A 14,003-nucleotide genomic window follows, 5' to 3' on the forward strand; every position below is an offset into this window, starting at 1 on the left:
TTGCAGATTGCGTTTTTCATTAATCTTCGAATTGGATCCGGCTTATTATTTTTTGCAGACTGTTAGAGCAATTTTATAAAAGTAAGCTTGAACTTTCGATTCAAATAGAATTTCAAAGGATCTACAAAGCGAAAGTATGTTTCGATGTCCATCAAACAAAAAGTGGAATTGCTGCAAAAAATGGATAAAGGCGTATCCTTTGTTTCTCTAAGCATTCCGAAATCTGTTTATCAATTTCACGCTGCTCTATGGCGGGTTGGGGAGGGAAACGTCATGGTGAGCAATAAATTGGAAGTTGATCTGTCAACACTATCCTTATTTTCAGGGCAGATGTTTTTATTTTATTTGGCTTATAATTCCTTACTAAATGTAGTATTTCATCTCGATGTACTCCGTCTTTGATATGATTTAAATCAAATTCCTCGTCATTATAATTCGCTTTCGATAGCGAAGAAAGTGACACAGAGGTTATTGAAAACGAAAAAATTTCGATTAACAAATTAGTCGGTATTCTCGACACAGCAATTATAGGACTTGAACAGCGGAACTTTGTAACTGAAGAAGAAATTATGTCTGTTTATAGAATTAAAGAGAAAGTATTATCACATAAAACGAAGCAATTTAAACAACTTACATTGAAAGAAATGTTTAATAAAGTAAACAAATAAATATTAAGCTTTTTTTTTTTTTTTTTTTTTTTTGTAAATTTTGATATCCTTTAGATAATAAATGTTCTTTATTTCATAAATTACGGTTTCATATTTTTAATTTTATAATTTCTGCATGCCATCTTACCAGATTTAAACTGATGATCTATAATCCGGAATCGCCGAAGTCCCGACGAGTCCGGAATAACGACTTTTGACTGTAGTTGTTTATGAAATAATGAAGCATTTATGACATTAAAGGAACAAAATTTAAAACACGGGGGGGTCAAAAATTTTTCGCTTTATTAAATGTTTCTTTCAAGTACAAGTTGATTCCTTTTTTATGCTAACTCTTCCCCTTACTTTGTAGATAGCCATAATTTCTTGTTCAGTTACAAGGTTCCATCATTCAAATCTTGTAACTACTGAATTGAGATTCCTATTAAACTGTCAACTGAAGTTTGAAACAACTGAAACAATGAAAAACTTATGCTATATCATCCCCATTAATTACGAGTTTTCCCACACTTCTTCAAAAGTTCAATTAATTAGAAAATTTTGCTTTTTGTTTGCAACATCTGAAACACCTTGAAATTTACGGTTATCATTATTTCCACTAATTTTTGTCTTGCTTTTATAGTAGGCTGCAGAATTTAAGTCTGCATTATACCAGTTTAATTATTTATTACAGGATGTTCGGGATAAATTTGACATATTTATACAGTCAAAAGTCGTTAATTCGGACACCCATAATCCGGACCTCAAAGCTAAAATCTTTCTGCGCATGCGCATAGGCATTTTACTCGTGCGCGCAAGACATTAACGACTGCGCATATGCGTCTGCGCAAGTGCAGAATACGTTTTTGCGTGCGCGTTTAATATATAACGGACGGTATAAGCTAAAATTATCTAATTATCTATTTCAGTTAATGTTGATGATTGCATTGTTCCTTAATCTTCAAATTGGATCTGGCTTATTATTTTTTGCAGACTGTAAGAGCAATTTTATAAAAGTAAGCTTGAACTTTCGATTATGTCAAATAGAATTTCCGATGCTGGAGCTCCCAAAGGATCTACAAAACGAAAGTATGTTTCGATGTCCATCAAACAAAAAACGAATTGCTAGAAAAAAATGGATAAAGGCATATTCTTTGTTTATCTAACCCTTCCGAAATCTGTTTATCAATTTCACGCTGCTCTGCGCGAGGGGGGGGACGTCGCGGCGCGCAATGAACTGGAAGTTGATTTGTCAATACTATCGTTATCTTCAGGGCAGTTGTTTTTATTTTATTCGGCTTATAATTCCTTACTAAATGTAGTATTTAATTTCGATGTACTCCGTCTTTGATATGATTTAAATCAAATTTCTCGTCATTATAAATATCACGAATACAAATCAAATAGTTTTCTGGTTGCAATTTTCTAATTTCGGCTATGCGTAAGATATGCTTTACGCATCCGCGCGTTAAAAGAAATGTTTAATAAAGTAAACTTTTGACTGTAATTGATTATATTTTTCCGTAGGTTGGAGGTATTGACACACACTACTCATCATTTAAAAGTTTGGACCCTTTTTCATTCATATACAAGATGTCAGAAAGAATGAATGACTGGAACCCACCTGAATCATGGAAGAGAATTACTTACATCATGATGATTCGTGCCGACCATCAAAATACGGATATTATGACTGCTGCCCAATGCTCCCTTGCAGTAAAAACAATCAGGCATGAACTAGAGACTTGCAATGGTGACTACGAGGATGTAGCAAGAAGAAAGATCCCTAGCAGACGATCTGATTATGTTCATACAGCAGAATTTCTTGCAAATTTGCAGGAACAGGTGTTGAAGAACCCTGGCATTGGAATTTGGGCTTTAAAAATGTAGTCAAGCCCTGGTTAACAAGGGTAGCCAAAGGTAGGCCGTATGTATGGCAGCAGGATTCGGCCCCATGCCACACCTCTGGGAAAAGTCAAAAATGGTTGTCTGAAAATTTCTACGACTTCACCAGTCCAAATTTTTGGCCTCCAAATTCCCCAGACCTTACTCCCATGGATTATTTTATATGGGGCACAGTTGAAAAAGACACCAATAGCACTTCCAGTAATACAAAAGCCCAGTTAATGGATAAAATTAAAACAGTTTTTAAGGCCCTTCACAGGGAGACTGTAGCATCAGCTTGTTCGAGGTTTCGAAGCAGGATTGAAGCTGTGTTCAATGCTAATGGTGGTTATTTTCAGTGAATCTTGTTGATAGTATTGTAATTTACTCTGCCTGTATTTTTTTTTTTTTTTTTTTTTTTTTTTTCAATCCATTAAATTTAATAGATACAAAGCGGATTTTCTTTTTCCTTATGAAACTGTCAAATATATCCCAAACACCCTGTATATTTATGTCTATTTCCTGCATATCTAAGGCTTTAAAGTCTCAAATAAATAAAGTTCCACATATACTTATGTGAACAACAAATCTGTTGTCCTTAACTCATACACCATTAAATGTAATCTTTGGCCTATAAATATTCACAAAATCAATTTTTTGCATATGAAAATAAATTTTTCCTCATTAACACACTTAACACTTTGCAGTGCAGTTACCTGAAATCTTTAGTTGTCACCAAGAAATCTGTCTGTAATTGTCAACATATAAGGTTATCATGGTGTTTGGCATTTAATTACTAACATTTAAAAAAAACAAAATTGCTTTACACATCCCAGTGTGATTCATTTCTCAAGCTGCTATAAGCTAATAATCATGTGGTGATGAAAGCAAAAAGTAATAAATTATTTGCCAAGTTGGCATCAGGGATGTAAGTTATTCACAAATGTAAAATCAGAGTTATGAACTTCGGTAAATTATTTTGGTTTGAGATATATGCTAAGCAAAAAGGCTACTAGAAAACCAAATTATTGACACTATGGATTTATGCTAAAAAATGAATGTTTCTTCAACATGCATGTGTATTAATACTGAAGTGAAATTAAGATTATGACCCCCAACATACTTCATTACAAAAAAATATCCACTGTACATGAATCAAACATTAAGTACCGTAATTTAAGGAAGAAAGGCCGCATCAGCGTAAATGCCGCTCTCGAGAAGACTGGCGTGAAAAAAATTTAAATTACATGGAAACATTGCATCAGCATAAACGCCGTAATAGATTAACCCCTTAACTGCCATGGGCGTATATATACGCCTTGCTCAGCCGATGCGTTAACTGCCCCAGGCGTATATATACGTCCTTCCAAACTGCTATCATTTGCTTTGCGCTGCTACACCTAAAATTATTCGCAAAGTTAACGCATCGGCTGCGCATCTGGGGGGCAGTTAACGCATCGGCTGAGCAAGGCGTATATATACACCCGCGGCAGTTAAGGGGTTAAATTGCATGTGACATCGTCGTGGGCCATATAGATGCAAAAACTCAACCTAAGTCCTGATATATGACATATCAGTTAAGAAAAATGCATGAAATGAAACCATAACTCAAAAATAAATTAAAGGTAAGAAATGTTTAAAATATATTTATGTTCATGTATATACTTATATTTACCCACTAAAGAAGTCCATATTTGTAATACTCAGACTATATTATAAAAAATGTTGCAACAACGAAATATTAAATTTGGATAACAAAAGGAAATTTTAAATTTTACTTACAAAAGGAAGTACAGAAAACTATACATCATATGAAGCCATCAAAATCTGATTCTTCACTATCTGAATTAAAAAGATTTAGTAAATCTTGATCTAAGTCCAAGTCTTCCAGATCATCAGATTCATCCTCTTGGTTTACAGTCTCTTTATCTAAGGATATAATTTCAGCTTCTTTGAACCCTGCTATTATTGACGATGTTTTTACTGATTTCCACTTTGCAACTTCTTCATAAGATGCTCTATGCATTTTACCGCTTTTGGTATACGTATGCAACCCTTCACTCATCCAACACTCCCACCGCTTTCGCACTTCAGCTTTGAAAGATTTATTACCTGACAAATCTAATGGTTGTAAGATTTTCGTCAACCCATCAGAAATTATTGCTACGGTCATAGACAATTTTTGACATCTGGTTTTCACTGACTCAAGTAAATGAGCACGCATGGAATCCATTATCAATAACCCTTTTGGTTGGAAAAAAGATCCCTTACGACACTGCCAAACTTTTTGTAGCCACTCATGCATGATTGTTTCGCACATCCAGCTGTTCTCGTTTGCACAAAAATTACGTCATTTGGAAAATCTCCCTTCGGAATATTCTTTCATTTAAAAATTATCATCGGCTTTATCTCGTCATCATTTGTGACACAAGCTAACACACATGTAAATGACTTTCTTTCATGCCCCGTCGTAAGCACAGATACAGTTCTTGCAAAAGTTTCATCAACAGTTCTGTTTGCAGGAAAGTTGAAAGCTAACGACGTTTCATCCATATTTATTATCTGTGACCGAAGAAGTTTTTTTTTTTTTTTTGTCAATATCTGTCGCATATTTTAGAAAAGATGCCTTTTTATTCTGGCAGTCCATTGGTAATTGTTGCCCGACTGTTGTTCTAGTACGCACAGAAATATTGTTTCTTTTCATAAATCTGCTACACCAGCTAGGCCCTCCTTTGAAATAATTTACGTTTATTTGATTTGCTATAAATTTTGCTTGTAAGCGAATTTTTACAGATGAAATTGCCATTCCCTTTTCTCACTGCTCCTTTCACATCTTTTGGCTCGTTTCTGTTGTAGCATATTTTTAAATTCTTTTTCAGTTCTCCAACGTCAAATGGGAATAAAGTAACAAATGTATTGGTTGAGTCCTAGCAGAGCCCACACCCTTGGCGCACCCACATATATGGCGCATATCAATGTGTAAATGGACAAAGTCAAGGGAGTGTGCAATGCCAAGTTTGTGCAATTTTTTACTTGTTATTTTCAAGTTAGCGATTTTGAGAAACGGGCGAAGCAGTGGGTGATTCTGCACTTTCCCATTTTTTCGTCAATGGTGTGAGCTCTCCTAGGACTCTACCAATTTAATTCTACATCCCTGGAACTCACTTTTTTTCTTCAAAAAGCAAATAAAAAATACAGCAATAACAATCAATTTATATCTTTAGTCACAAAAATAAAAAAAAGGCAGCATAACCATAATCGATCTGGATTACATCAAACAAAAACACAGATGTTATCAGCATGTTGTAATGTTATGCTTCTCCATAAGTGGCACTAAATCACACTGCTTGGTGACAATTTTCCATGACTGGCATAATATGAAAGACACAGAAAAAAAAAAAAAAAACTGCTTATAGTTTGGATATTAGATCATTCCAGATTTCATACTGAACTACAATGTTGATGTTCAATGGTTACAGGTCTAATCACTTGATTTTTTCATTTCTCTCCACATTCTCAGCTAGACTAAAGAACAATTTTTTTTTTTTTTTTTTTTTTTTCTATATTAGTAGTTGACTTTTAATTATGACAAACTAATAGTGTAACTGTTGTGATTGACCGCTTATTGTCCACTTGAAAGATCAAAATGAAAAAAAATTAGGATTTTCATTGAATAAATGGCCTAAAGTTATAATTAATAAATTAAAAATGAATATTTAAAGAAATAAATGAAATAACATCATAAATGAGAAAACAGATACGGCAATATGAGATTTATACATGTATGCAATGAATTTATTATGGTAATTAAAGGAATGTTCATACATGTGTATCTCATGTACTCATAGAAGAGTATATTAAAACTAGTTTGGTCCTGGAGTGGAAAACTTAAATCTGTTCTTTAAATGTGGAAAACTTGGTGGGTTCTGGTGTAATTATGGTGATAATCAGAGGCTTTGGATAAAAGAAATAGATAAACAAAGAATAGACATCTAAAAATGAGTGCTGGAAATCAGACTGAAAAAAAAAGAGAAGTTATTTGAATTAAATGTATCAGTTGATCTTTACATTACGGTAACTTGGCGATTTTTTGGCGAAAATTTGACGACCAACTCCCCTACAGCAACCCTCTATTTTTTTTTCCCCCGCCGCCATTTTGTCTTCACGAAGTAAAGACATGTTTCTTTTCTTCTTATCTACTGAACACTTCTTCCAACAATCTACTAGCCGAATTACACTTATGCTAGAAATTTTATCAAACAAAACTGCTTAATCATGACAAATGTTCACTGCAAAATTCGGAAAAAGTGCACAATACCATACACCTTACGCGTTTTTCAAAATAACACATACACATAAACCATGTACATGCCGACTTATTTTTACTTAAAAAAACATCCCAGAATTGCACAAAAATGGCATTGCGCACACTCTTCACTATATCCATGTACACTGCTTTTTTCTCATAAATTCGAAAAATTTCACGAAAATACATGACAATTTTCTCAATCTTTAAACCCGGTAAAAAGAACATATATGAAATTACCTGATCGCGAAAAAGTATTTACCCTTTACAAATATGAACATTTCCACATATAAAATAAATAAAATATCCAAAAACTTTTACCTCTAAATCATCTATTACATTATACACGTCACCAACGAATTCATACATGAAGCATTACAAATATTTAGTATCAAATATTTAAATTATTTCCATGCACGTTTATTTCAACTTAAACGTAAACCAAATTCCTACAAGCATAAAATTCACAAAATAACTATCATTTCATTAAAATATCACTGAACCATGTACACGTCGACTTATTTTTACTTAAAAAAACATCCCAGAATTGCACAAAAATGGCATTGCACACACTCTTAACTATATCCATGTACACTGCTTTTATCTCATAAATTAAAAAAATTTCACGAAAATACATGACAATTTTCTCAATCTTTAAACCCGGTAAAAAGAACATATATGAAATTACATGATCGCGAAAAAGTATTTACCCTTTACAAATATGAACATTTCCACATATAAAATAAATAAAATATCCAAAAACTTTTACCTCTAAATCATCTATTACATTATACACGTCACCAACGAATTCATACATGAAGCATTACAAATATTTATTATCAAATATTTAAATTATTTCCATGCACATTTATTTCAACTTAAACATACACCAAATTCCTACAAGTATAAAATTCACAAAATAACTATCATTTCATTAAAATATAATTAAATTCAAAAACACCATTTAAAATATACATGAGCACATACATTCAATTAATAAAAATTACCTTACAATCCTAATTACTTTAAACTAAATCATTGCTAATAACAATTTTCCCAATAATACCAAATTCCTTTCCACCTTACATTTCCAACAATGCATAAAAATAATTAAAAATACTAACTTACCTAATCTCCTTCAGAATCTTCATTACGTGGCGGATACACTTTTCTTCATTCTCTTTCAGAATCTTTAAAATCATACTTATCTTTCAAAGCAAGATACCACGTAAAATAAATAACATAATAAAACATGTTTATTTCTCTCTCACACAACCTTAAAAAACATTTCTTACTATCCTTTTCAATACCACTAAATACCCATTTCGAATTCACTTTACTTACGGCCATGGGATCCAAAAATTCACAAACACTATTTCACACAACACAGAATAAAGCCAAATACAAAATTCCCAGATTTTTTCCCATTAAAGAACAGTAATTCGTCCATTAAAATCACATGACATATCCCATGATCTCTTCCGATTAAAGAACCGTAATTCGTCCATTAATATCACATGACATATCCCATGATCTCTCATTTCCCCCACACAAAATAATGCGTAATCGGAACTCAGTACTGCTCACATTATTACCAAAGTCCCAGGTAGTAACCTTTATCGTCTCCAAAATGTCGCCAAACTACCAGTTACCGTAATGTAAAGATCAACCAATGTATCTTCCAGTATGTTAAAGGGATAAGAATACATCTGCTGTAAAAGTTAAATATCACAAAATATTCACAGAAATGTGTCTAAATAACGTTAACAGAAAAAAAAAAAAAAAAAGTAATAACAGTAATACCTCAGATGGTTCCAAATTTAATCAAAAATAATACCTTCGTTTACACTTTTCAGAACATTTGGAAATCACTTAGGTGAACTAACTAAGTATGTAATGCAAGCACCAGGATACAGTCTGATCATGTGTGTGTCAATGCAGATAAATGATACCAATTTATGGCCAGCATGAAGAATTTTAAATGATGGTGATTACTTTATGACTAATAATTCAATAATTATCCAAAATAACTTTTGATGAATTTTAAAAGATTAAAATTAATTATTATTACAGTGAGAGCAATACTACAATGTGCAGTGTGTAAACACTAATGAAAGGAAACAAGGGGAATGCTAGAAGAATGGGTGCTACTTCCAAACAAGTTTATTTATGAGATAACCAGCTTTGTACTGTTATCGACAATTTTTGTGATATTTACATTTACCAAATTCTTTTATTTAATTTACCTATTATATTTTAAAATAATATATATTACAATAAAGCATTAAAATTTTACTATTAAAAAGTTAATAAGTATTTTATATACTACTCACTAAATAAGAGATCTGTAAAATATTGGAGCTCGTTATATATATATATATATATATATATATATACCAGAATTTCTGCATATATCTGCTTTTGTGATTAGAAGAAATAATACATAAACAGAAATTTAAGACATTTAAATGATTACCAAAAATTTGGCATAGAAACTTTATGTAATGTTTTCCTTGTAACTTTTCTAAAGTTCCAAACTTCAACTTAACTTAAAAATGTATCTGTATTGAAATTAATGAAAGTATCTGCACCTGACCCTCAGCAACTTATTCTTTCTTAATTACTTCTTCATACACAAAAATGGTATTTCAAAATTAAATGATTAATTTTCAAGCTTAAAAATGTCATGAACCACCAAAATTGTATTAATTTGCTTCATCCATACATGAATTTACCATACTTCAAATTAATAAGTTACAAATACAGCTCCTGCATAAAAATTTATGAACTTCCATGAATAACCACAGATATGTAAAATAATTTAAAGCATATATATAATACAACATTTTATAAAGTTTAGGTATTATATTGATAATAATTCTTATTCTGCTATTTTCAAAATGCACTTCTTCATAATCAAGAATAACTAGAGCTAATTATCTTTTACTTCTTAGAGTTACTATGACGTTCCAACACGTCATCTTATTTAATACACTTATAAAAAAAAATTCTTAAAGAAGCTAAGTCCATTACCTGAAGTATAATATGGAAACTTTGCCATCCAGTCAGATACACCATTTTTAATGTCCCACGTTTTATCTTCATAATCATGTCCTTTATCTACAGTTCTTGCAATAAACTTGCCTTTAGTTTCTTCATTAATTTTGTGTTGAGTTTCTCCATTATTACTTATTTTACTCTTCGAAATTCTTTGTATTTTTCCTCTACTATTCCCTTCGCGTATCTTCCTCCGCATCTTGATTTTAAAAATAAGCCAAGAATTTTCGAAAAAGTTCACATCAAAAATTCATTACTCGGAGCGACAAAATAATCTAAGCTCTTATGCTTATGCTTTACGTTCACTACAGGCATCAAAGGCATAAACCTGACAGACAGACAAAATAGACAGACGTCTTGTTTTGCATAAGTCTTTTGGCCCCGGTTTGCGAAAAATCAAGCTAGGTGCGAAGGAAAGAGGACAATTTTGTATTTCAGAGGAGAGTAAAAAGGAACTTCGTACATTTTGTACGAGTTCGAAAGGTCAGGCAGAAAATACGGGACAAAATAAAATTTCAAATAAATGACCCAAATATTAATAGAGGGGGGGGAAGGGGGCCTATAGAAAGAAAAGGAAAAGAAGTAGAAAATGTCCTAAAATACGTTTGTGTCCATGAGTGTAGTAAAAAAGACAAGAAGTTGTCTTCATTTACAATAAATAGTGACTCACAGGTGTGTGTGTAGTGAGTGTGTTTGGTTATGCTGAAAAGATGTGATACTGGGGGAAAAAATTGACAGTGTTAAAATGCTTCGTATCAAGGTATTTGGCATGGAATAAAAAGTAATGTATGCTTGCATCCTGAGACGCAACACCAAAAGACCCATAACATCAGACAAAAGTATATATTAATTTAACTAAACTAATGCTATTTTCGTTCAAAACATTTTCATACCTTTTTCAAAAAACAGCAGCAGACAAAGAACATAGAACCATACACAATACAAGACCACAAACGCACACACACACACACAAATATATATATATTGTAAGCACGATTGTAAATTATTTGTTGTTATTAGACAAAATATCTATTGAGAAATGGCAACAGCTAATTTCTGGATGTCGTTCTATTTTATAGTTTAAAAAAGATATTCAGATGATGTACGGTAGAAATGTTTAATGATACGATGCAATAAGTACGTTTGTTATGTTATGTACGTTTACGAATACTGTTGTGAAATGAACTGAAGTAATAACCGGCGCGAGGCGCTGCTGTTTTGTGACGTCAGCCTGCGTGCTGAGTGTTTCGAATGTTTTGCTTGTAGACGGAACGAAAGCTGATCTCGGAAGAGTGATACTGTTTTGATGGAAATAAAGAATGACTTATTAAGAACTTTTTGTCTTTATTCATAATGCACCCAGCCTCGGGTAGAGGCAGGCCCGCAACTGAACGAACTGTTTTGAATATATTTGATTTATATATTTTCTGTGTTCTTCGTAACATAGTGGTACCCTCGGTGGGACCGGGTGCTTTGAATTAGAATTTTCCGATTGAATTTTTGATATTGAATTTCGATTTTGAATATACTTTGAAGATGGATTTGATCGTTTTAAAGGCCCAAAGAAAAGGACTTAGAATTGCGTTTTCGCAAACCTCAAGAAAAACCGAAAGTGAATTAACTAAAGAAGTAAGATATTTAAAAATACTTTCGATTTTGAAGTGTCAACTTTGTGATAAATTCCAGAGACTTGATGTATGCCAGAGTGCTTTATCGCAGCAGATTTTGCAGACTGAAGATGGAGAAAAATTATTTAGTGATGATTTTCAAGAAGCGGAGAATTATCGAGATAAGTTTCTAGAACAGTGTGCTCAAATAGATGCGGAAATACAAGCCTCCTCTCTTTCAAATAATTCCGAATCTAGGAAATTTAAATTGCCTAAAATTGAGCTTAAAAAATTCAGTGGTGAAGCTAAAGATTACCTGACTTTTTGGAGTCAGTTCCAGAAAATCCACGACGACAGAAGTATCGCGGATGAAGATAAAATTCAGTATCTGTTGCAGGCTATGGAACCCAAATCGAAAGCAGAACGCTTAGTCCTTAGCAACGGCAGATAATTATCCTAAAGCCATCGAACAACTAAGAGAGCGCTTTGGACGCGAAGATTTACTTGTGCAAATCTATGTGAGAGACTTGTCAAGCCTAGTGATGAAGAACGCTGTAACCGGAAGAGCAAAAACGGATCTACCCTCCCTGTATCATGAACTAGAAGGAAAATATCGAGCGTTGGAAAGTTTGGGGAGAACCCAAGAAAAATATGGGGATTTTTTGACTCCCTTAGTGGAAAGTTGCTTACCAGAAGAAGTATTGATGGCATGGGAAAGAAGCAGAAATCACGACTCCATTGAAACTAAAGGGAATCGATCTTTGAAATATTTAATGAATTTCTTAAAACAGGAAGTTAAGGGGGAAGAGATGGTTCTCCTCGCAAGAACTGGTTTCGCTTCCCAACAGAACCATCGGAAGAAAGATTTTAACCACGAACAGGTAAAGCAAAATGATCCCGTAACAGCATCAGCTCTAGTAAGTCTTGAGAATTCAGGTAAGAGTGTTCTGAACTGTAATTTTTGTGAAAAGAAACATTTTAGTGAAAAATGTTACTCTGCAAAAAAATGACTTTAGCTGAAAAACAACAATTGTTGTTGAAAAAAGGTGCTTGTTTTTCTTGTCTGAAAAGAGCGAGTCACATTAGTAAATTTTGTCCTTTCAAAGGTAAGTTAAGTTGTTCTATTTGCAAAAGTTGTAATCATTTTGATGTAATGTGTAATCAAAAGCTAAAAAATAATGATCAGATAAATGTTTCAAAAGAGAGTTCTCTTTCTAACTGTAGCAGAAGCGAAACTGTATTTTTGCAAACGCTTTGCGTTCGAATTCGGTGTCAAGATCTCGAGAAAATTATTCGCTGCATAATTGATAGCGGAAGCCAAAGTAGCTACGTTAGTGAAAATATGATGAGTCAGCTTAAAGCATCTCCACTTCGGGAGGAGACAGTTATACATGCACTGTTTGGGGGGGGACGAAACGAAACCTAAACAGCATGAAGTGTTTTCGGTCGAGGTCAGCAATTTAAAAGGAACATTCGCATGTAGTTTTGAGGCATTATCGGAAAAAAAGATTTGCGGTTTCATTCCTAAGGTTAAAGATAAATTTTTTAACCTTAGAAATTTTGAATGAATTAAAAGAAAAATAAATCGAATTTTCTGATCCATTGCGAAAGGAAATTGAAATTAACCTTTTAATCGGAGCAGATGTTATAGGAAAATTACTGACGGGAAATTCTATTGAATTACAGTCCGGGGTAACGGCTGTCGAAACAAAACTTGGGTGGACGGTATTTGGCAAACGAAATTCGGGTGAAAAGGATAATATTTTGAAAACATTTTCAATGCATGTCAGGAGAAGTCATCTGAATGAGTTATGGGAACTTGAAAAAATAGGAATATGCGCTCCAAACGAAACTGTTAAAATGAATGAAAGTTTTAATTTATCTGAATTTGAGAACAAAATGAAAATTTTTCCAGATGGAAGATATGAAGTAGAACTTCCGTGGAAATGTGATACGACACATTTAACCTATAATAAAGAATTATCCTGGAAAAGGTATCAAAAGATGATCTATAAAGTCAGATGTAGTAAATTTTTCGATGATTATCAAAATGTGTTCAAGGAATGGGAAAGGTTGAATATTATTGAACGCGTACCAGAAAACGAATTGAATAATGAATGTCATTATTTGCCGCACAGGCCTGTAATCAAATTAGGAAGTGAAACCACGAAAATTCGTCCTGTTTTTCACGCTTCTGCACCTGAGAAAGGGAAACTCTCTTTGAACGAATGTTTGTGTAAAGGAATAAATCTTATTGAATTAATACCTGATATTATAGATCGTTTTAGAATGTATCCGATTGGTATTAGTGCTGATATTGAAAAGGCTTTTTTAATGTTATCCGTCGCATCTAAAGATAGAGATTTTCTCAGATTTTTTTTTTCCCATGCAATGAAGAGCAATTAATTTATAGGCATTGCAGAGTTGTGTTTGGAGTTTCTTCGAGCCCCTACTTGTTGAACGCATCTATAATGCATCTGTTAGAAAACTGTCCACGTCAATATA

The 14,003-nt window shown here is 33.0% G+C and overlaps 1 protein-coding gene across 2 annotated transcripts in view; it reads right to left on the reverse strand.

Annotated features, from left to right (window-relative positions):
* The window catches only part of LOC118201886 (transcriptional adapter 3-B-like), a 120,053-nt gene extending 109,827 nt beyond the window's left edge, over nucleotides 1–10,226 (reverse strand). The window contains exon 1 of one of the 2 annotated variants that reach the window (XM_035374047.2): nucleotides 9,868–10,226. In XM_035374047.2, the coding sequence (XP_035229938.1) occupies nucleotides 9,868–10,090 (223 nt within the window). In that variant the 5' untranslated portion in view covers nucleotides 10,091–10,226. The remainder of the gene's footprint in view (nucleotides 1–9,867) is intronic. The other variant, XM_085821830.1, reaches the window with a different exon arrangement.
* Nucleotides 10,227–14,003: the final 3,777 nt, after the last annotated feature.

Source organism: Stegodyphus dumicola, chromosome 8, assembly GCF_044657685.1.
Source record: "Stegodyphus dumicola isolate Sdum_Otavi_A_Nest chromosome 8, ASM4465768v1".
Taxonomy (NCBI): domain Eukaryota; kingdom Metazoa; phylum Arthropoda; class Arachnida; order Araneae; family Eresidae; genus Stegodyphus; species Stegodyphus dumicola.